Genomic DNA, 22,753 nt, shown 5'->3' with positions numbered 1-22,753 from the left:
CCCTCCTGAAGTCCACAATGAGCTCATTGGTCTTGGTGGTGTTTAGGAGCAGATTATTGTCTGTGCACCAAGTGGCCAGATGTTGAACCTCCTTCCTGTAGGTCTCATCATTGTTGTCGATGAGACCTATCACCATGGTGTCTGCAAACTTGAAAACGGAGTTTGATCCATACACAGATCGGCAGTCGTGGGTGAAGAGGGAGTAGAGGAAGGGGCTCAGCACACAGCCCTGTGGTACACCAGTGCTGAGCATGACAGTAGTGGAGCAGATGTGGCCTGACATGCTGTGGTCTGCTGGTCAGAAAGTCCATAATCCAGTTTAATGGTATTATGTCCAGGGCTCTAAGTTTAGTGATTAATTTAGAGGGGATGACAGTGTTAAATGCTGAGCTGAAATCAACAAACAGCATCCATGCATAGGTGTTTTATTACAGAGTAAATGGTTAAACAATAGTGAACCACGGTAACCCAGCAGGGTCAATGGCTTGTAGAAAAAACTCAAGAAACCCAACATGTAAATCTATCTCTAACAAAAGTTAGACACACCTAGTGTGTGTACATGTACATAGTGTTTGCACTTGCTGTTCTGGCCCACTGTACCTTAGCAAAAGTTAAAAATGGATGGTAAACATGCAGAATAAAGGTCAATGTCGAGGGTACAGTCACTATGACACAGATGGAGTTCAGCCCGATGTGTACAAGGTACAGTAAAACAGTGTAATGAATACAACAGAATATCCTGGCTACTGGCAAACCTTGAGCAGTTGCATCACTTTCATTAATATAGGTTCACCCCTGCTCTGCTGCTGTGGATTGGTCTGTTTGGCAAGGTGAGGAGCAGACCTAATACGGCTGAAAATATTCTGAAATATTGGATTTTCCTGCATTGTAAAATATAAAAAATATATTTCATGTCCACAAAACTAGGGTACAAGAAGTTGGTAGCTGTTTCCTCAGTTCATAAGGTTGAAAGATGGGAGATTCAGGTCCATGACTTAACATCTGTTAATGAAGACCCCCCCACTTTATCGCCAAGCTGTGGCCTCCCCCTCATATACAAGGACAATCACCATGGGGGCAAAAGGCCAACAAATGCCCCGAATTGCCAAGATGGGAGAGTCTTGTGTTGGGGTTGATGACCACTGTATTCCAATATACGGAGTTCTCTCTGGACAAAACGCAAACAACAAAGTTGGGAAAACATACAAATTTAAGTTCCCTCAACTTCCCTCCCATGTACTTAACTTAAAAATGCAGTTACGTTCCTGGGTGCCTTGCGCCAGGGAGTAGTACAAGGGGAATCTCTGCTTGCCATTCTGTGTGTGTTAGTGTGTGTGTTTTGCCTTTCCTTTTTAGGTGTGTGTCTGATTGCTGGTCCGTCCACAGTCTGGTGGCTAATCTGCCACTGCCAGCATAAGAAGATGCCTGAAGCAGGAAGTCAACGGCTTAGTGTTTTTGGAGTTTTTTGGAGTTGATAGTGCTTGTTTTTGTGCTCCCTTTTTGTGTACTCTCCTCTGCTCATGTGTTTGTATGTGCGTGGATTCCCTCTAGTGATGGTGAGATGAAGCCTCATGAGGCAAATGGTTCGAGAAAGGGTTCATTTCTCGAAGCTTCATGTGCACACGACACCACCTACTGGCCAGGTGTATAATTACAAACCATGTATGACCAAATAATTGTTCACATATGTGTATAATAAAATACTATTTGAGTGTATTCTGTGTGAGTATTTTCACAAAATGGTAGCATTAGATTATATGGCAAGTCTTGTATGCTTGTGTAACTTGGACAATGATGTACAGAACAGTGGAATTTCTATTCAGAAATAACAATTTTTTTGGTTTTAAGCGATTCCTTTTTTTGACAACCTCTCCGGCTTCTGAAAACACCCTTTCACATGGCACAGAAGATGCCGGCGTGCACAAAAACGCAAGAGCAAGATTATACTAATTTGGGTACAGTCCTTTTTGCCCCTCCCAATACTCCAGAGTGTTTTCCAGCCTGCTTATATTCGGCTCTGAAAGGTAGCGCTGGACCTCCACAGTGGTATCTGCTGTTACATTCTGGGTCTTCCGTGACTCCATGACGCTGCTCTGTCTCTCTAAACTCTATCTCCAAACTATATAAACGCTATCCAAACTCTAGTATTTAAACTAGTAAAACTATCCAAACTCTGAACTGACCGCAACTCTCCATCAAAACCCCACATTTTGAATGGAGCCTGAGGGGTTTATATCGCCTCAAACCTCGCGGCAAAATCGCTTCCCGACGCAGTCACGTGGTACAGCTGGCAGCGAGGCTTCGGACGTCATCCTTTTAGGCTCCACCCCTAGATGAAGCAAGCCCCTCCCCCTCCACTACGCGATACACGCTCCGAAGCCTCGGTACGTCCCGTAACATCACTAACTACCTCTCTGTTAGTTTGCATATAGTTGTAGGTGTGTGTGTGTGTGTGTGTGTGTGTGTGTGTGTGTGTGTGTGTGTGTGTGTGTGTGTGTGTTTGGTTGAGGGGTTTACGGTGGTGTACTTATCACTACTGTAAATAAACACATTTTTGGGGCAATGGTGGCCTAGCGGTTAAGGAAGTGGAAGTAATCATTTACATTTATGGCATTTGGCAGACGCCCTTATCCAGAGCGACTTACAACGTGCTTTGTAAGTCGCTCGAAGTTACCATCGATGAAGAGATCAATTCCGGTTCACAAGGACCCCAACTATGAATACAATCTTTTTATTCACTCTGTTGTAGATTCTGTACACAAGATCGACAATAAGAAAGTTACAATTTAATCGAAATATTCTTTAAAGAGGAAGGTCTTGAGCTGTCGTTTGAAGGTGCTCAGTGACTGAGCTGTTCTGACCTTGAGGGGAAGTTCATTCCACCACCGAGGGTCCAAGCTGGAGAAGAGTCTAGATGAATGTCTTCCTTTTACCTTCAGAGAAGGAGGGACCAGGCGAGCAGTACTGGAGGCTCGGAGTATACGAGGTGCAGTGCGAGGTGTAATAAGGGCTGTGAGGTAGGATGGGGCTGCTCCATGTTTGGCTTTGTAGGCCAGCATCAGTATTTTGAACCTGATGCGTGCAGCTACTGGGAGTCAGTGGAGGAAGCGTAGCAGAGGGGCGGTGTGGGAGAATTTGGGAAGGTTGAAGATCAGTCGTGCTGCTGCATTTTGTATTAGTTGTAGAGGTCGGATGGTACATAGTGGTAGACCAGCTAGAAGGGAGTTGCAGTAGTCCAGACTTGAGATTACTAAGGACTGAACCAGTAGTTGGGTGGCCTGTGTTGACAGATAAGGGCGGATTTGTCTGAGAAGGAATCTACATGAGCGGGAAAGATTGCTGATGTGAGTAGAGAAGGAGAGTTGGTTGTCTATTGTTATGCCAAGGTTGCGGGCTGTTGCAGAAGGAGAGAGCTGCGAGTTGTCCAGGTAAATAGCAAGATCCTGATGTGGTGAAGAATCTGCTGGAATGAACATTAGTTCAGTTTTGGGTTGGGTTTTTTTTAAATCAGAAGGTTGCCGGTTCGAATTCCGATCTGAGCAAAGCACCGTCCCCACACACTGCTCCCCCGGCACCTGTCATGGCTGCCCACTGCTCACCAAGGGTGATGGTTAAAAGCAGAGGACACATTTCGTTGTGTCACTGTGTGCTGTGCTGTAATGTTTTACAATGACAATCACTTCAGTTTCACTTTTGTGGGCTTGATCAGGCTTCTTGTCCCCATCCACCACGTTCACGTTGTTCCCTAGATGGGAACGTGACCTTGCATTGCATCTAGTTGTCTTAAATTTTTTTTTACAGTGTGATTTTGTTTGTGGTAACATTTTTGGGAGCCACGTGTCCATTATAGAGGACTGTCTGGTCTATACTATACTTTCCCCACGCTTCAATGAGGTATCATTCTGAAAAAGTAACTGAAAAAAGTAAACACTGGCTTATCTTTGAATAATTGAAGTAATCTTTCACACCTAATATTTTAGTAGTAATGTGAATAAACCAAACAAAGCCGCTGTTAGTAGAATTATAGTAAAGAAAAAAAAAACCCGATTTACTCATAAGCATAAATTAGAATGCGTAGTTTAAAATAGCAAACTTATTTGTAATTACTGAAATGAGAAAAAACATTAAACAAACAGCTAGTTTTCAGTGCATCCATACTCTTAATATTTTAACACTGACAATGTAAACAGGCTGTTACCTGTTTATTTACATTACGTCAAAGCTAAAATATTAGAGGTGACAGAAAAAGTACCTTTTTACATAATATTTCCATGTAGCTGCAAAAGTAATTTACTGTCTTAATAAATTAGAAACGGTTAATATCTAGTGTAACCTGTATTTTCTATTCTGCCATTCCTCTGTTTCAGTAACATTAGAAGAGTTTTAATACACTGCTAATCATTAATGGAGTCATATGAACAAGGTCAACACAATCTCTGATGTCCAACCTTCACCGCCAATTTGAATTCTGTTTATGGGCTAGCACTGTGAATGTCCTTGAAGACCTGAATCCGATTGAACATCTCCTGATGAAACTTGAGAAGCAAAGAGGATTGGCCAAATAATGGACAAAGATAGGCGTGCCAAACTGGTAGCATCATATTCAAAAAGACTTGAGGCTGTAATTTCTGACAAAAGGTACATCAACGAAGTATTGAGCAAAGGCTACCTCACGATCGAGGCGAGGGTCACGTCAAAGCGATTTGCCCCAGTGTAATTCGTGAAACCCGGAAGCGGGGCAGTCTGTGGGTGAGTGGTTGGAGGGATGAAGACAATAACAGTTGCAATGCGGGGCTGGCCCCCCAGGTAGCCGGGGTGGAGGGCAGGTCAGGCAGTGGCCTTGGTCAGCCTCCAGGGGGACAGTATGCACCTGAGTCCCGAGGGTGGCAGGTAGGGCCAGTCAGGATATGTTGGGAGAGGGCCTGCTAAGTCCCAACGGATGCAGACTGGGAGGACACGGGAGGGGTGCCCTGAAGCCCCCGTGCCTCCAGAGGAGACTGATTATGGAGCAAATACTCATGTTAAGTTTTCCTGGAACTTGGAGTGATGTTGGATAAAGTGACATCAGGAAACAGGTACAGATAACTGAATTTATTTGGCTCATTAAGATAGCAAAAAAAAAGAATGCTGATATTATTCCCGTTTCATTTTTCTTTTCAGACACATCCTGCAGCATATACATCGGACAATGAAAACTGTAAAAAAAACAGCAGTGAAAGCCATGATTGCTAAGAACCCTATGACGTCCAGTGAGTGGTAGGAGTACCAGGGCATCTTGTAGGACTCTGTCCGCAAATGAGCAGCACCTTTGTGTCTCATTACAAACTCAATCCAGAAGAGAGCTTGGTCAAGAGGCTTCATTGGCTGGTCCTTGTGCAGCCTGGAGAGCCTCTGCATGTTCATCCTGTAGGATGGATCATGAAGAACCTCCTGCAGAGCCTGAAGAAACACAGTCTTATCCAGTATGTGAGGAGGGATAATCTTGGCCCCTCCTCTTTCTTGTAGCCGAAAGAGGTTATCATACTGGTCAAAAAACAAAGGAAGTCCCACGACTGGTACACCATGGTACAGGGCTTCTTGGACTCCATTGGTTCCTCCATGTGCCACAAATGCTTTGACTTTAGGATGTCCCAGTAGATCATTCTGTGGTAACCAGTTGACTAGTAAAGTATTGTTACCAAGGGTTGCTGGTTTGTCCCCAGTGTGCCTCCAAATGACCTTCTGGGGCATCTCAGCAAAAGCAGCAGCTATTTCATCCGTTAAGTCAGCAGCTACATCCTTTGGAAGTTGTCCCACAAAAGTCCCAAGTGACATAATGATAATGCCATGGTCACCAGCGCTCTGGACAAAAACTTCCAGGTCTTGGGGAAGAGGATTTGAGGGTTTACATTGAAATCCACCCATATAAACTACGTTGGGCATGGTGGGACGTGGGAATTCAAAGACAAAGTCAACCCTCATCAACCAGATATCAGCTGCTTGCTGAAGCTCAGTGAAATCGAGTTTTGTTTGAAAATATTTATCACAGATTGCTTGATACTGTGGTTTAATAAATACATTATTTTGTAATTTCAGAAGCGAGTAGTGTAGAATGTTTTTTACCCTCTCAGTAAAAGTCATTTTGTCTGAGAACCCTGACCCAGTTAATGGTATGTAGGATAGGGGTGAAGGTGCAATATCAAAGTGCCCTTCCCCATTTGTGGTCCACCTCACGTTAAATACTAGAGGGATCTGAAGATAATGGGCCAGAATTGCACCAGCACCCCACGCAGGATCTGCCAGAACCAGATCAAATTGACTCTCATTGAGTTTTTTCATCAAGCCTTTGTCCTCAATCATGTTTGTTATCATTTCACATACCCTTGCATGAGCAGAAGACATTGTTGAAAACATTTCAAACTGGAAATTAATAAATTTTAAAAGAGAGGTCTCGCTCCTTAAAAAAGAAAATAGCTTTGAAAGAGCCTTTATCACAAATTCCTCATCAAAACCCTCAGTCACAGACACTGTGATGGAGTTGTAGTAGCTGGACTCTTCTTTGATGTACCAGCTCTTGCTGGCTCGCAAAACACTGACTGAATGTCCCTTGCTGTGCAAAGCCTTGACCAGAATGTCCATGTTCACCCAGTGGCTTCCTTCCAAAGGAACCACCAGCACCTTTCCTCCCTGGCAAACAGGATGAAAAGTGGAAATCAACGCCACGAAAAGGGAGCATAAGATGAACTTCAGATGAAAAAATGCTGCCATATCTCTGCAGGATAGGGAGACAGTAACATGCCATTTCAGTCTAAAATCAACATATCACTCTGACTTTACAGCATTTAATAAACTCATGCAAGACGTCTTACCTGAATAACACAGTCAGTCAAAATGAGTTTCTTGTCTGTAACATTAAAATCAGGAAAAAAAGACAGCCAGTCATATATGTTAGTTACTGAATAACTAGATGAGGCGTGGCTATCAGTTCCACCAGTCACTGTATCAATGCCAGTCTGATTTCACCATGACCTCGCAAGACTTTGTTCCCTAAATGAATGTTCCAGATGTGTACAGATGTGGCAATATGGGTTAAAAAAAAGAACAAAAGACCAGACAAGAACACCAAATGCATTTAACCCATATTTACACCAGTCAAAATGAACACCTATTCATTTAGGCTCTTGAATTTTTACATTATAGAACAATACACAGTAATACAAAAAAACACACATTAGGTTATGATACTCTATAAAGCAGAGAGCTTTTGCTGTGATGCCAGCATTTCACACTTTTTGTTCTCTTGACCACCTTAAATTAGACAACGGGGATGGTTTCCAACAGTCCTGAAGGTTTATGCTGAATGCTTTGTCTCGGTTGTCACTTCCACGGCTCCATATGCCGGTCCAGAGTTTTGTGACTTTTATATCATCCTAATTCTTGATTGTGTGCACCTGATGTATATGTGTAAATATAGCCTTATCTTGTCTAGTCACTGTTGGGTCATTGTATGTTAGTGTGCACTTGTACCATATTTCATGTTTTTGTTATAAGTAAAACCCCTGTTCCATGAAAGTCGTGAAAATGCGTTCCTCCTGCACTGTTCCTCCTACAATTTCTTATCATTCACTCATGTCAGTGAGCAACTCATGGAGCGCCTTTTTACTTTAACAATAGTGAGGAAAAAAACTGTCATGAGGGTAAAAAGACATTATTCACTTTCACCTGCTACAAATACTAAATATGCTTCTCACATTTGATGGAGTGTCCAAACGTTTCACTGGTATTGTATGTTCAATGGTGAAGGTCATTACTTGCTGAGCAAATTTACACCACACTGCTTCCTTAACCTCTAGAACACCACAGGCCCACAAAGAAAAACTAAACAGAGAGAAGTTAAAGCACATACCCCAATTGCTAGTATGTCAACTTGTTTAAACAAAGCTAAAGTCTCCAGGGATCAAGGGTTAAATAGAGAGATAGCATCTGAGATGGATCAGACTAAGGGAAGATGCAGTGGGGCAGTATATGTGGGTGAATATTCAACTATGCTATATGGGACATTCTTTCTTAAACAAACATTCTGTCCAGAATATAACTCTTTAACACGCTCTAGATGGCTGGTATTGGTAAGCTGCTCTGTTAAGGAGTATGTGTACATATTTAATTTAAATCTAAGCATTACAACTTTTGAAAACTTGACAATTTGAGGCTTGAGAAAACCCTTAAAACAGAAAGAATATAGTTTTAATGTGTTGTAAAGGGAACCAAGAACTTTCAAATGGTACTAAGAAAATGGACTATAACTTGAGATTATGAGCCTATATTAGGACCATCCATTCTAAGATCTATGACTTTTGGTGTCTTGTTGAACACACCTGGGCAGATTACAGGATGATACCAAGTATAGTTTTAGGCTGTGGAGTAATAAATTCATTCCAAAACTTTGGTAATTATCTTACAATACAAGAGACACTACCCTTGGAATACTGGTCAAAATTTAATTTTTTTTTAGGTTGAGTACAAGCTAAATTAATCTATATTTGTAATTAGACTGAAGTCCTGTTACACTCACTTCACCCCAAATAGATCTTATAAAAACAACAGTTCTTTTTTTTTTATTATATTTATATTTTATTATATTTATTATATATTCCAAGAGGCCTGGGTTGCACGGTGATTAGCAATGTGGCTTCGCATGTTCTCTGTGTGGAGTTTTTATGCTCACTCTGTTTAGGCACATGTTCTTCTGGGTTCTGTGGTCTTCTAATGTCCTCCAAAGGGACAAACACAAAGAGAATTAGCAGAGGTGTGAGCTCATGAGTGGATGGTCTATTTGCACTGCAGCTTGCTGGTGACCTCCCCTGCACCCAGTGTCATGGGATGGGCTCTGGCAGTCATGACCCTGGAATAAATGGTTATTGGTTTTATTAATATAATTATTTTCTGATATAAAATAAGTTAATTGCATGACTTCATTAATTTACAATGCATTCCATAAAGTATTTACAATGAGTCATTTTTTCCTCAATTTGTTATCTTACAGCCTTATTCCAAAATGGATGGAATTATTTTTTAGCTACACACAACAATTGTGCACACAACACCTTAATTTTTTAAATAATAAAAAAACCTAGAAAGTACATGTACACAAGTATTCACAACCTTTAGCATGAAGCTCAAAATCAAGCTCAGGTGCCTCCTGTTTCCTCTGATCATCCTTCAGATGTTTCTGCAGCTTAATAGGAGTCCACGTGTGGGAATAACACATGGGAAAAAAAAAGTTTATGATTTGGAAAGACCTGTCTATATATCCCACAGTTGACAGTTCATGTCAGAGCACAAACCAAGCATGAAGTCAGAGGAATTGTCTATAGACCTCTGAGACAGAATTGTCTTGAGGCACAAATCTGGTTTGTGCAGTCATATTCAAAAAGGCTTACGGCTGTAATTGCTGCCAAAGGTGTGTCGACAAAGTATGAAGCAAAGGCTGTGAATTATTATATACATGTGGTTTCTCAGTTTTTTTATTTTTAATACATTTCCCAAAACCTCAAAATTTTTCATGCTGTCATTATGGAATGTTGTATCCATTTAGGATTAAGGCTGTAACATAACAAAATGTAGAAAAAGTGATATGCTGTTGTCACGCTGGCGAGCTGACAGGGGAAGGAAGTGCAGAGGCGGGACATGCTGGGAAAGGGGTTTTATTGTAAATACAATAAAAGAACACAAATAAACAAGGCACAATGGCCAAAAAGGTGTAAGAATGGACATCGTGGGAGACTGCTTTTGCCTTGCATAACAGATGTCTGCAGGGGGAAGTGTGACATTCCTGTGTCCTGTGGTTTTTACATGTCTTTTGTCCGACGTCAACGTGCGAAGTATCAGCCGTCAGGACCGCCCACCCTCTTTGTCTTCACCAAATGGGAGGCACCGGGGGCGTGACATCAGAAACAACAGGTTCTGATTGGCCAGTGACAACTTCCTGTAGGCCAGTGACAACTTCCTGTAGGCCAGGGGTATAAAAGCCTGCGCACATGTGGAAAAGGAGCTCTGAGCTATCTTGCTCAGGGGGGTTTTCCCTCAGAAGCTGGAAGGCTTCTGGGACTTTTATCTTCCCTTCTCTTTCTCTTCTCCCTCTTTACTCTTTCTTCTCATGTTTACTTTCTCTGTAACCTTGGTACCTTTTTACATTCAATATTCACATGTAACTACAATAATTATTTACCGGTGTTAATAAATTAGAAACTGTTCATTTTTAACCTCTGTTGTGCCATGCCTCTTTCTGCCAGGTAACATCAAATTGGAGTGGTTGAATACAGTGCTTTGTGTGGAGGGAGAAAGAGTTTTTTCTACACACTCTATTCTCTTCTCCAACACCACATGGTCTTCATGTGTGGCTTTTTACAAATGGTGATCCCGACGTGATACCTTTGCTCGGATGTGGATCTGTGACCGTAAGTCTCTTTTATCTGAATTTTACTGCATAGGGAGGAATAGAATCTATGTGCTTTAATTAAAATAAAAAGGATCTACATATCCTAAAAAGCCCGGGACCGTAGAAACCGAGGCATTTCTAAATCCAGATCCACTCCGACAAGGTATAAAATGAACATAGACTAATTACTGTATCACTTACAATGTGGCATGTAGATATGGCTGGCACAATAGATGAACCCACAAACCAAACTGTAACCAGTAATAACCAGGATTTGTGACATTTTAGATTACTGGTATTACATTGAACATCATAAACCATGTCCCACGGAGAACAATTTGATAATAACTGATCAGGGATTGGAAATTGCACTGTTAAAATTCATTGTTTTTATTTTAAATTCATGTTCAGTATGATCAACATGTTTAGGATCAGAATTTAAATTTATGTGAAACTGTTTCTCTCTCTGAACACCTCAACAATGCCATAATTTCAAATAATAGCTTTTAGTGATAAAGGTGTAATTCTCTAATCACATGGCAACAAGCGGGATTTTATTTGTGTTTATTTTTCCGGCCACTGTTGTTGATTGAACTTCGTTAGCCGATGCAAATTCGCAGAGTTATGAATTCCCTAATAAAGGTGTAATTCTCCAATCACATGGCAACAAGCGGGATTTTATTTGTGTTTATTTTTCCGGCCACTGTTGTTGATTGAACTTCGTTAGCCGATGCAAATTCGCAGAGTTATGAATTCCCTAATAAAGGTGTAATTCTCCAATCACATGGCAACAAGCGGGACTTTTTTATTTATTTATTTGTATTTATTTTTCCGGCCACTGTTGTTGATTAGACTTGATAAGCCAGTGCAAATCTGCGGAGTTATGAATTCCCTGATATCATTTTAAGCCTCCCACTATATTTACATGTTTTTTTGCATTACAGTATCTGATCATTGTTGTCATTTGTTTTTCTGGTTTGCTTTTAATGTACGATGAACACTGTTTTTCTACATGCACAATCTGTATGCAAACCTCATCACACTCCAGACAAAGAACCCAACCAAGTGTGAAAAGCCCTGGATCAAGTTGAATATTCTATGTATGCTGCTGTGTTTGATCAATGTCAAGAAGGCAGGTTTCCCTACAAGGGTGACCTCAGACACCTGAGGATCACAAAGGACACAGAACCACAACTATCGGCTACATTTGAATTCCCGACTGACCAGGAAGCAAGCAGATACACAATCATGACCCAATTGTGATCCCCATGGACCCTGAATACTCGAGTGCCCCAGGGGACCAACCGGCCGTCTGTAAGAATGGACATCGCGGGAGCCTGCTTTTGCCTTGCATAACAGATGTCTGCAGGGGGAAGTGTGACATTCCTGTGTCGATGGTTGTGGGTGAAGATTCGACACCCCGGTTTTTACATGTCTTTTGTCCGACGTCAACGTGCGAAGTATCAGCCGTCAGGACCGCCCACCCTCTTTGTCTTCACCAAATGGGAGGCACCGGGGGCGTGACATCAGAAACAACAGGTTCTGATTGGCCAGTGACAACTTCCTGTAGGCCAGTGACAACTTCCTGTAGGCCAGTGACAACTTCCTGTAGGCCAGGGGTATAAAAGCCTGCGCACATGTGGAAAAGGAGCTCTGAGCTATCTTGCTCAGGGGGGTTTTCCCTCAGAAGCCGGAAGGCTTCTGGGACTTTTATCTTCCCTTCTCTTTCTCTTCTCCCTCTTTACTCTTTCTTCTCATGTTTACTTTCTCTGTAACCTTGGTACCTTTTTACATTCAATATTCACATGTAACTACAATAATTATTTACCGGTGTTAATAAATTAGAAACTGTTCATTTTTAACCTCTGTTGTGCCATGCCTCTTTCTGCCAGGTAACATCAAATTGGAGTGGTTGAATACAGTGCTTTGTGTGGTTGAATACAGTGCTTTGTGTCCAACACCACATGGTCTTCATGTGTGGCTTTTTACAAAGGGAAATAAAGGGGGACAACGTAACACAAAGTTGACAGGTCCAGTCCTCAGATCCCGAAGGGGCGGAAAATCTGTGGCTTTTAAAAGATGTCCTGATTGGCCACACCTGGCAACATCAGCTGTGGCCAATCCTGACAGCTGTGAATACTTTCCTGATGCACTGTATTATGCTTTGAAACATTTATTCACATTCTGTGCATTTTGCATAGAGAACATAAACAATTGAAATTAATATGTTTACCCATATACACAGTAGAACAGATGAGAATACTTTTTCGAACTGGAATGATGATATGAGGAAGAAGATGAGACAGGGGAGCAAATTAAATATCCTGGGGACCTGGAGCATTGGTATGAGGATGAAGTGACAGGAAACAGGACACATTTGAAATATTTATCTATGCTCTATATATGAACAAATCAATCAAGATAAATAAATAAAAAAAAAAATAATGATCGAGGTTCAGATTCATTTTTCAACTTTTATATTTGTGTCACAGAGATTGAAGCAAACAAATGAAACTATTCATATTTCATTTTTCTTTTTAGGCAGAACCTGCAAAACAAATATCTAATACTGATAACAGTAAGAAAAACAGCAGTGAAAGCCATGAATGCTAAGAACCCTATGACGTCCAGTGAGTGGTAGGCGTACCAGGGCATCTTGTAGGACTCTGTCCGCAGGTGAGCAGCACCTTTGTGTCTCATTACAAACTCAATCCAGAAGATAGCTTGGTCAAGAGGCTTCATTGGCTGGTCCTTGTGCAGTCTGGAGAGCCTCTGCATGTTCATCCTGTAGAACGGATCATGAAGAACCTCCTGCAGAGCCTGAAGAAAGACTGTTTTATCCAGGGTTTCAAATGAAAGAATTTTTGCAGCTCCTCTCTGTTGCAGTCGAAGAAGGTTATCATACTGGTCAAAAAACAAAGGCAGTCCCACGACTGGTACACCATGGTACAGGGCTTCTTGGACTCCATTGGTTCCTCCATGTGCCACAAATGCTTTGACTTTAGGATGTCCCAGTAGATCATTCTGTGGTAACCAGTTGACTAGTAAAGTATTGTTACCAAGGGTTGCTGGTTTGTCCCCAGTGTGTCTCCAAATGACCTTCTGGGGCAGCTCAGCAAAAGCAGCAGCTATTTCATCTGAAAGATCAGCAGCTACATCAGGAGGAAACTGTGTCACAGATGCCCCAAGAGACATAATAATAACGCCATGGTCACCAGAGCTCTGGACAAAAACTTCCAGGTCTTGGGGAAGAGGATTTGAGGGTTTACATTGAAATCCACCCATATAAACTACGTTGGGCATGGTGGGACGTGGGAATTCAAAGACAAAGTCAGCCCTCATCAACCAGATATCAGCTGCTTGCTGAAGCTCAAAAAAGTCAACTTTTGGTTGCAAATACTTATCACAGATTGCTTGATACTTTGGTTTAATCAAAACATATTTTTGGTAAAAGGTTAGAAAGTAGTGTAGAATGTTCTTAAGCCTTTGTTTAAACGTCATTTTGTCTGTGAACCCTGTTCCTGTTAATGGTATGTAGGACAGGGGTGAAGGTGCAATATCAAAGTGCCCTTCCCCAGTTGTGGTCCACCGCACATTAAATACAAGGGGGATCTGTAGGTAATAAGCCAAAATAGCACCAGCACCCAATCCAGGATCCGCAAGAACCAGATCAAACTGACTCTCATTAAGTTTTTTCATCAAGCATTTGTCTTCAAACATGTTGACTACCATTTCATACACCACATCATGAGCTGAAGACATTACAGAAAAAAATTCTAGCTGCAGATTAATTAAGTTCAAAAAAGAGCTCCCACTCCTAAACGAAGAGATGAGCTTTGAAATAACCTGTTTTACAAAATCCTCATCAAAACCCTCAGTCACAGACACTGTGATGGAGTTGTAGTAGCTGGACTCTTCTTTGATGTACCAGCTCTTGCTGGCTCGCACAACAGTGACTGAATGTCCTTTGCTGTGCAAAGCCTTGACCAGAATGTCCATATTCACCCAGTGGCTTAAATCTAAAGGAACCACCAGCACCTTTCCTCCATGGCAAACAGGATTAAGTAAGGAAATCAATGCCACAAAAAGGGGGCATAGAATGACATTCAGAAGGGCAGGTTTAACCATTTTTCTGCAGGAATGAAAGAAAGTTAACAAGCCATTTAATATCTAAAAATAATACATATTTTACTTGAGTTATTCTTAACATGCAGGATACTTTACCTATATCACACAGCCAGAAAAATTCTCATATGCAACAGTCATTGAAGTTCATTAAAGAAATCAAGCTGTCATATATGCCAGTCAGGCGTGGTTATGAGTTCCACCAGTAGAACTCCGAGCATTTCTACTGAGTCAATAAAGCAGTTAAAGAAACATACACATCATTTACAATGGTGTCCTGAACTGACTCCATTATGTAATGATTTTTACAAGATATTAGAAAGACAATGTTATACAGGCTAGACCAAATGCTTTGATTCTGGTGAGAAATTAAACGAAATGAAAAGTTGTCTTTCTGAAATTTTGCAGTGTACTGTTTGTCTTTTACACACAAACGTTCAAAGGTTGGAGGCCAATTTTATTAATACTGCTGCCCATTATCACAAAGGTTGTTTAATAAGTTCAATGTCCCTTTTAGTTTTACAATGCTACAAACTTGTACTTTTAATTAATGTTTATTTATACATATTCAATTTAGTCATGAGTCAGTAAATTAAGGGATGCTAGTTTCATTCAGAAAGGGTTAATGTGTTAATCATATTTAAACAATGCAAATTAAAAGCAAAATAAAACATTTAAAATGTAAAACACATATTTTAAAATATGGGATTGCAGAAGACATTATTCAATTTTAGATTTTCGTTTCAGGCACAGCCTGCAGCATATACATCTGACACAGATAACAGTAAGAAAAACAGCAGTGAAAGCCATGATTGCTAAGAACCCTATGACGTCCAGTGAGTGGTAGGCGTACCAGGGCATCTTGTAGGACTCTGTCCGCAGGTGAGCAGCACCTTTGTGTCTCATTACAAACTCAATCCAGAAGATAGCTTGGTCAAGTGGCTTCATTGGCTGGTCCTTGTGCAGCCTGGAGAGCCTCTGCATGTTCACCCTGTAGGATGGATCATGAAGAACCTCCTGCAGAGCCTGAAGAAAGACTGTTTTATCCAGTTTGGTACCAGAAAGAATCCTGGCCCCTCCTCTCTCTTGTAACCGTAGCAGGTTGTCATACTGGTCAAAAAACAAAGGAAGTCCCACGACTGGTACACCATGGTACAGGGCTTCTTGGACTCCATTGGTTCCTCCATGTGCCACAAATGCTTTGACTTTAGGATGTCCCAGTAGATCATTCTGTGGTAACCAGTTGACTAGTAAAGTATTGTTACCAAGGGTTGCTGGTTTGTCCCCAGTGTGTCTCCAAATGACCTTCTGGGGCAGCTCAGCAAAAGCAGCAGCTATTTCATCCGTTAGAGAGCTGGGAAGCTTACTGATAAAGGATCCTAAAGACATGAGAATGACACCATGTTCTCCAGAGCTCTCAACAAAGTCCTCCAGGTGCTGAGGTAGAGGACCTCCTGGTTTACACTGGAACCCACCCATGTAAAAAACATTGGGCATGGTGGGTCTTGGAAATTCAAACACAAAGTCAACTCTCATCAGCCAAATGTCTGCAGCCTGCATTAGCATATAGAAATCAGCACCAGGACCAAGGTATTTATCACACACTTCTTGGTATATGGGTCTTACAGTAAATCTTTCTTGTATGATCAGCAAGACAAAATATAACATGTTTTTTACCCTCTGAATGAAAGTCATCTTATCTGTCAAACCAGATCCTGTAAGTGGGATGTAAGAAATGGGGGAAGGAGCAATGGCAAAGTGCCCTTCTCCAGTTGTGAGCCAACGCACATTGTAGACAAGGGGAAGCTTTAAGTAATGAGCCAGCACTGTCCCTCCTCCCCAACAGGGATCTGTGATCACTACATCGTAGTTACGGTCCCGGAGGCTCTTCATTAACCTTTGATCCTCCAGCATGTTGACAATCATCTCTTTCAAGATAATATGAATGTCTTTGTACTTCATCATCATGTCAATGAACAATCTGAGGAAATTGATTACAGAGCCTTCTGCCCACAGGAGGTCAATAAGTTTTACAAAATCCTCTTCAAGCATTTTTTCATCCAAGCTTGCCTTCACAGGGACTGTGATTGTTTCGTAGAATAGTGGATCCTCTTTGATGTACCAACTTTTATCTGATTGCAAAACTGTGATGCTGTGTCCTTTTGAGTGCAGAGCCTCGATGAGGATCTTCATGTTGATCCAGTGGCTCCCCTCAATGGGATAAACAAGCACATTTCCGCTGTCACAGGTATGCCAAATGACAAAAAGTGTGAGGACAGTTGAACCTAGACGTTTCATGGCAAAGCACCTGAAAAAATGGACAATTCTGGTGAGAATCAGTGTTTACATTTACGGTATTAGCAGTGTTTCCAGATCCTCAAAGTATCGTACCAGCAACTTAAAATTATGGCAAACTCCCAATTTACATTGTGACGTTGCTCAAAAAATCTGCTTCAAACACACATCATCATAGACTGTGCATATTATAGTGTATAACTCTTTTACCTACAGGACGTTTGTAAAAACCTGTGTGGAGTGTAGAGCGAGTCCCTACACAGAAAGGTTTACTGTTAGTGCTACCTACAGGTTTTAATCACCCAGTAAAACCGGGGTCCTTCTCCCATTCATCGAAGCAAGTCTGATGGCGATTTTGCGTATGCTTCAACCACTCATCATGGATTACTTTGTGCATCACCAAGCATCACATTGTGCATTAATTGGGTGTAAAGGCACGTGAGATAGCTGCATAAAAAACAAGGCAAGTATGTCTGCACAGCCAGATGAAAACAGAGATCTGTAACTTGTTGTCACGTCTACGGATTTACGGGGGAAGGAAGCGCAGAGGTCTGGCATGCTGGGAATGGGTTTTTATTATAGATGAACAATAAATAAACATAAACGAACGTGTCTCGGTGGCCGAAAACCATTTAACTACAATAAAGAACGTAAACGAGCCCGCAGGCGTGTGGCGATTGCCAGAACTGAAAATACACATTCACATACGTGCACTAACGTCCACGAAAATGCCGTCCCTTCCGAGGGGGCGGAAATGTCCGTCCTTTATGCGCCGTCAGGATTGGCCACCGGTGATAAGCACAGCTGCAGTCAATCCTGACACTTGTCGTGTTTATGAAATTATTTGAATGGATACAATTATTAAACATTATGGGAAATTTGGAATTATTGTTCGTACATTATACAAAAGGTAAAATTAGGATACAAATTTGATAATTACTGTACGTCTGTCAACACTGGTAAGAATACAGACCTTTGAATAGTTTGTGTTTGAACTCACCTCTTGGCTTTAAACTAATTTATTTCACTGCGGCCACTAGATGTCGCTGCCTTCTTTCGGTTGTTCCTAAACCGGTAATGCTGATTATCTTTTTTTCTTCCTATATTTATTTATTCTAATATTAGATAGATATGTAGACAAATTATGTTCTGCAAAAGGAACCTAATGCCTCTATCCCCAGGATATTTTCTCACTACATTTAACATTTGAATACCGAGTTCTATTCGATTGTTCGATTGTATTTGCCTTATCACCACGATCAGTTCTGCGATTGGCTAGCCTGGTCTGCCAGTCCTCTGTGAATTTCATTAAATATTTTAATATCTCTTCATATATTTAAACCGACTGGATGAAGACTGGAAGAAATCGGTCAGACGGACGAGCACGGTCATTCATACACCTCGACACCACCCGCACTTACCGCTCCTTCAGCGCGCTGACCGCTCAGGACGGGCGACCACAAGCCAGCAAGTAAAAGCCGGACATCGGACCTCTTACACAACACGAGCTGTAAACCTGCCACACGGTCCCACCTACGGGTGCACATGTATCACCTGGATTTTTGTCTGCCTGGGTTATTTTCATTTTAAAATATATGGTGAAAGTTTAAAAAAAATAAAAAATTAAACGTTGTAGATACTGACAACTGTGTCATGGAAACTGGGGCGTGGTATCTTTTAAACAGATCTCATAGTATTGTTATTGACAATAACATGATCAAGTGCACAGTGTCGTGAATATATTAGATGTCATGCTTTATCTACACATATTTTTTCACTGAACACACACATAAGGGCCTGCACGAATAAATACATTTTTAAGCCACATTTAGGCATTTATACATATATACGGCATTATTGGCACTCCTTGTAAAAAATTGCAATGAGATGTACGGTCATCTTGAATATCATTTAATTTAATTTATTTCAGTTATAATTATATAGACCAAATCTATATTATATATATATATATATACACACACACACACAAACACATATATATTTGCATTCAACACTTTTTACAACATTTGGAAGGTTGCGGGTTAAAATCCTGAACCGCTGAGGTGAGACTGATCCCTGCACGCCTTTTGTGGCTGCCACCTTTCACTAAGGTGATGGTTAAATGCTGAAGTATTTCACAATCAATTAACTTTCACTTTTACAATGCCGGAACCCAGAAAACTGGATCTAGGATCTCTTTTATAGCAGAGGGCTACAGGTTCGGGGAATAAAGAGGGCGTGGCCTGCACCCAGTGTTCCTTGTCTCCTCCCCAGGCGTTCCACGCATTGGCAGGATCCGCCGTCACATTCTGTCTCATATTTGTTTCCCAGTTAATTGGGAAATCACTGCTTTGTATTTTTTGATTAATTATTTTGCACACAATTTTACATTAAAAGTTCAAAGATTAAATTTTTTATTACATTTCTGAAACTGAATAATGGCAAGAGTAAAAATGTTGTTTTTGGTAAACAGCGACAGAAGGAAAAGTCTCAAACTGTCTAGGCCAGGGGCCCGTTTCAGAAAGCAGTATTAAAAAACTAAACCAAAACCTGAACTCAGTTGTCGAACTCAGAGTTTTGGTTAAGAATGAGTTCAAGCATGAGGATATAAAAAGCCCCCATCAATGGAACACAGATAACGATTCACCATGGCAAGCACTGGACCAAAGGTTAGAGCCTCTTACTTCTCTTATCTCTTAATGACTGCATATGCATTTACATTTACAGAATTTATCAGACGCCCTTATCCAGAATGACTTACAATCAGTAGTTACAGGGACAGTCCCCCCATGGAGCAACTTAGGGTTAAGTGTCTTGCTCAGGGACCCAATGGTAGTAAGTGGGATTCGAACCCGGGTCTTCTGGTTCATAGGCGAGTGTGTTATCACTAGGCTACTACCACACTATGCAGAGAATGAGCATATTTTAAAAGGATAAAGCAATACTGCAGCATCATCAAAAGAGAGAGCTTGTGTGGCAGAAAATTGCAGACCAAGTCAATACGTGAGTATTAATTAGAGGGGGGAAGAAAAATTTGCCCTTGAATGTTCCACTCATTTAACATTCATATTCCATATGTTTTTTTGAACGCACATGTGCCAAAACTACATGGCAGCAACTTAAGATGAAATCTAAAAATATAGATAATTTTTTTTACATTTGATTTACAAGCAGTTTTAAACAAAGAAAAAGCCAAATCTTCTATCACTGCCATATTAAATATATTGTCTATATGAAAGCCACACCTAACTGCTGGTTTAGATATGCATGTCTTAAAATTTTAGTTTTCTAGATCTGTTCAAATCTGACCGCCCATTATAGCCAACCAAAAGAAGGCTGAGGCCCGTAAAACAGGTGGCGGGTAACCAATTAGGCCAGCTTGGGACACAGGAAAAGGGTTGTAAGGGGTGTGGAGTGTTTGTCTGCTGTGTTTATTTTGTTAATGTATAAGTGTTCTTTTGTATGATTTGAGTCATGTCCATTGTTTTATGAAATGGTCATTTGTGAATATGGCTGTGTTTTTGTGCAATTTCCCACTTGTGGGACTAATAAAGGTTTATCTTATCTTATGTACGGGGATATGTTATGTTGACATATAGCAATCTAGACCTGATTATGACCGCCTGCTTTTCCTCTCTGACATCTTGAGCTCACCCAATTAGGCTATGATTGTGGGGTGTATTTAAGGGGACAGCATCGTATGCCGGGGGCCTTCGTGTGGGTCAAGGTCACGTTGATGTTTCTGCATTAGTGTGCATTAGTGTGCTTGCAGTGAATCTGTATCTTTTGTCATATGTATGTATGTATGTATGTATGTATGTAAATATATGTATGTGTGTATATATATATATATATATATATGCCTATGATGGCCTTTTTTGTTTTTGCTTTCTTCAGCACATTTCCCCCACTGTAAATAAACCTGTTGTTGGGGATCTCATTCATGTGTCTTGTTGCTTTGTGTGATAGATCCCTTTGTCGTTAGCCTGTTAGCTGTTAGCCTGTTATGTGCCCTTTTTGTTGACTTGTGCGTGTTTTGAGATATCCATGTTGTAATCCCATCCCATCCCTTCCTTTAGGCTGTTTTGATGTTTGTTAGCTGTCCTGAGTGTGCTGTATTATCGTACCTGTTGGCACACTGTAAATAAAAGCCCTGTTTGTATCGTTTGTTTGGTTGCATGTGTAACATTTACATTTACATTTACGGCATTTGGCAGACGCCCTTATCCAGAGCGACTTACAACGTGCTTTCAAGTTACCATCGATGAAGAGATCAATTCCGGTTCACTAGGACCCCAACTATGAATACATCTATTTAATTCACTCTGTTGTAGATTCTGTACACAAAGTTTGACAAGAAAATTACAATTTAATCTAAATATTCTTTAAAGAGGAAGGTCTTGAGCTGTCGTTTGAAGGTGCTCAGTGACTGAGCTGTTCTGACCTCGAGGGGAAGTTCATTCCACCACCGAGGGGCCAAGACGGAGAAGAGTCTAGATGAATGTCTTCCTTTTACCTTCAGAGATGGAGGGACCAGGCGAGCAGTACTGGAGGCTCGGAGTAGACGAGGTGCAGTGCGAGGTGTAATAAGGGGGTTAAATGTGTAACAGTGGACCTCCTCCTCTTCACACCCTTGTTGCGTTTCTGAGACCCCAAGACTTAGGAACGTGACAGGTATGTTTTTTTGTTTTTTTTTTGTGGTGGAAGCGCCTAGTGTAGACAGGACGAGGACGTTCCTGCCTCACATTGACTAAGAGCCAGAACAAATGTGATGAGACATGCAGTGTATTAAAACAAAAACAAAACTTTAAATGGGGAACAGTTCTGGGAAATAATCAGATGACTAATCTTCTACCAGTTAATCTGTTTTGTGGAGGCCTCTTCTATAACAGACTTCCATGCTGTTGTAAGTACCTACACTTAATGTTCCAAAGTGTTAATAATGGGGACATAAGGGAGAAATTTTGTTTCACTACAGGAGATTGATGAAGACACCTTATTAGTCATCACAGAAAGGGAAGCTGCGGAGAGGCCTGTTGAGGTATACGCTTTTGTAAAATAACTTTTCAGTTACTGGTTTCAGTTAATAGTGTTCTGCAATCCAACTTGCAGCTTCTTTATCTTCAACAGAGCACATTCATGAGGAACAGTGTCCATCAACCTCCACAGCACTGCTTTCCTCAGTAGGAATATTGTTCAGCATTCACAACTTACAATGACACTAAGTAGACATGGCATTATAAAATTCAACTTCATTTGTGTTCCTATAGCTCCCTGTGAAACAACTACACAAGGTGTACCTACAAACCCAAATTGAAAACACACAAAATGCTACAAAAAACTGCTGAAGCATTAGTTAAAGGTGGGTGATGTGCCCACAGGTGGATGATGTTTAATTGTTATGGAATAAAAACTGCTGATATGAAAACCTATGTTTTTTCATTTCCTGATGTCAAAAAAAACGTCAAACTGAAATCATATTAAATCCCTAATTTGTATGATTCAAAACCTATAATCAGAAAAGAGAGTGTTTGATGTCTGGAAATCAACCGCATAGACATTTTAACCCCAAGTAGTACCAGAGTAGGGGCAGTGGTGGCCTAGCGGTTAAGGATGCGGCCCCATAATCAGAAGGTTGCCGGTTCAAACCCCCATCTGCCAAGGTGCCACTGAGGTGTCACTGAGCAAAGCACCGTCACCACGCACTGCACCCCAGGCGCCTGTCATGGCTGCCCACTGCTCACTCAGGGTGATGGGTTAAATGCAGAGGACAAATTTCACTGTGTGCACCATGTGCTGTGTATCACATGTGACAATCACTTCACTTTACTTTACAGAGTAGTAAAGAAGAAAACCCATGATTAATTTCAACCAAAGCATTGTCACTGTTAATGTTTTCCATTACACAAGCTACTA

General features: G+C 41.1%; 2 protein-coding genes, 1 long non-coding RNA gene and 1 pseudogene across 4 annotated transcripts; 1 reads left to right on the top strand and 3 right to left on the bottom strand.

Moving 5' to 3' along the window:
- Nucleotides 1-3,676: 3,676 nt before the first annotated feature.
- LOC114765820 (UDP-glucuronosyltransferase 2B1-like) lies at nt 3,677-6,717 on the bottom strand. Its single transcript, XM_028956284.1, has 2 exons — nt 5,165-6,717; nt 3,677-3,710 (listed from the first exon to the last, which is right to left on the bottom strand). The coding sequence occupies exons 1-2, from the start codon at nt 6,616-6,618 to the stop codon at nt 3,677-3,679; spliced, it is 1,488 nt and encodes a 495-aa protein (XP_028812117.1). The 5' UTR covers nt 6,619-6,717.
- Nucleotides 6,718-12,931: 6,214 nt separating this feature from the next.
- LOC114765773 (UDP-glucuronosyltransferase 2B33 pseudogene) lies at nt 12,932-14,431 on the bottom strand (annotated as a pseudogene).
- A 571-nt stretch (nt 14,432-15,002) lies between these two features.
- Nucleotides 15,003-16,774, bottom strand: LOC114765730 (UDP-glucuronosyltransferase 2A1-like). The gene has a single exon (XM_028956136.1). The coding sequence runs from the start codon at nt 16,733-16,735 to the stop codon at nt 15,263-15,265; it is 1,473 nt and encodes a 490-aa protein (XP_028811969.1). The 5' UTR covers nt 16,736-16,774; the 3' UTR covers nt 15,003-15,262.
- A 4,681-nt stretch (nt 16,775-21,455) lies between these two features.
- Nucleotides 21,456-22,250, top strand: LOC114765731 (uncharacterized). Of its 2 annotated transcripts, none has more exons than XR_003742707.1 (3): nt 21,456-21,511; nt 21,816-21,878; nt 21,950-21,980. It is a non-coding gene; the product is annotated as an uncharacterized LOC114765731 (long non-coding RNA). The 2 variants fall into 2 exon arrangements; XR_003742708.1 differs by lacking the exon at nt 21,456-21,511 and adding an exon at nt 22,108-22,250 and having other exon boundaries at nt 21,833-21,878; nt 21,968-22,020.
- Nucleotides 22,251-22,753: the final 503 nt, after the last annotated feature.

Source organism: Denticeps clupeoides, chromosome 16 (assembly GCF_900700375.1).
Source record: "Denticeps clupeoides chromosome 16, fDenClu1.1, whole genome shotgun sequence".
Classification (NCBI taxonomy): Eukaryota; Metazoa; Chordata; class Actinopteri; order Clupeiformes; family Denticipitidae; genus Denticeps; species Denticeps clupeoides.
The sequence above is the reverse complement of the archived record's forward strand: the minus strand, read 5'-3'. Positions and strand labels throughout refer to the sequence as shown.

Excerpts from the sequence above, each read along its gene's own strand:
- LOC114765820 (XM_028956284.1), bottom strand. The coding sequence starts at position 6,618 with ATGGACATTCTGGTCAAGGCTTTGCACAGCAAGGGACATTCAGTCAGT. Across the intron at positions 3,711-5,164 it reads CGATGTATATGCTGCAGGAT|CCTGATCAAGCCCACAAAAG; the intron begins GTGTCTGAAAAG and ends GGGGACAAGAAG.
- LOC114765730 (XM_028956136.1), bottom strand. The coding sequence starts at position 16,735 with ATGAAGATCCTCATCGAGGCTCTGCACTCAAAAGGACACAGCATCACA.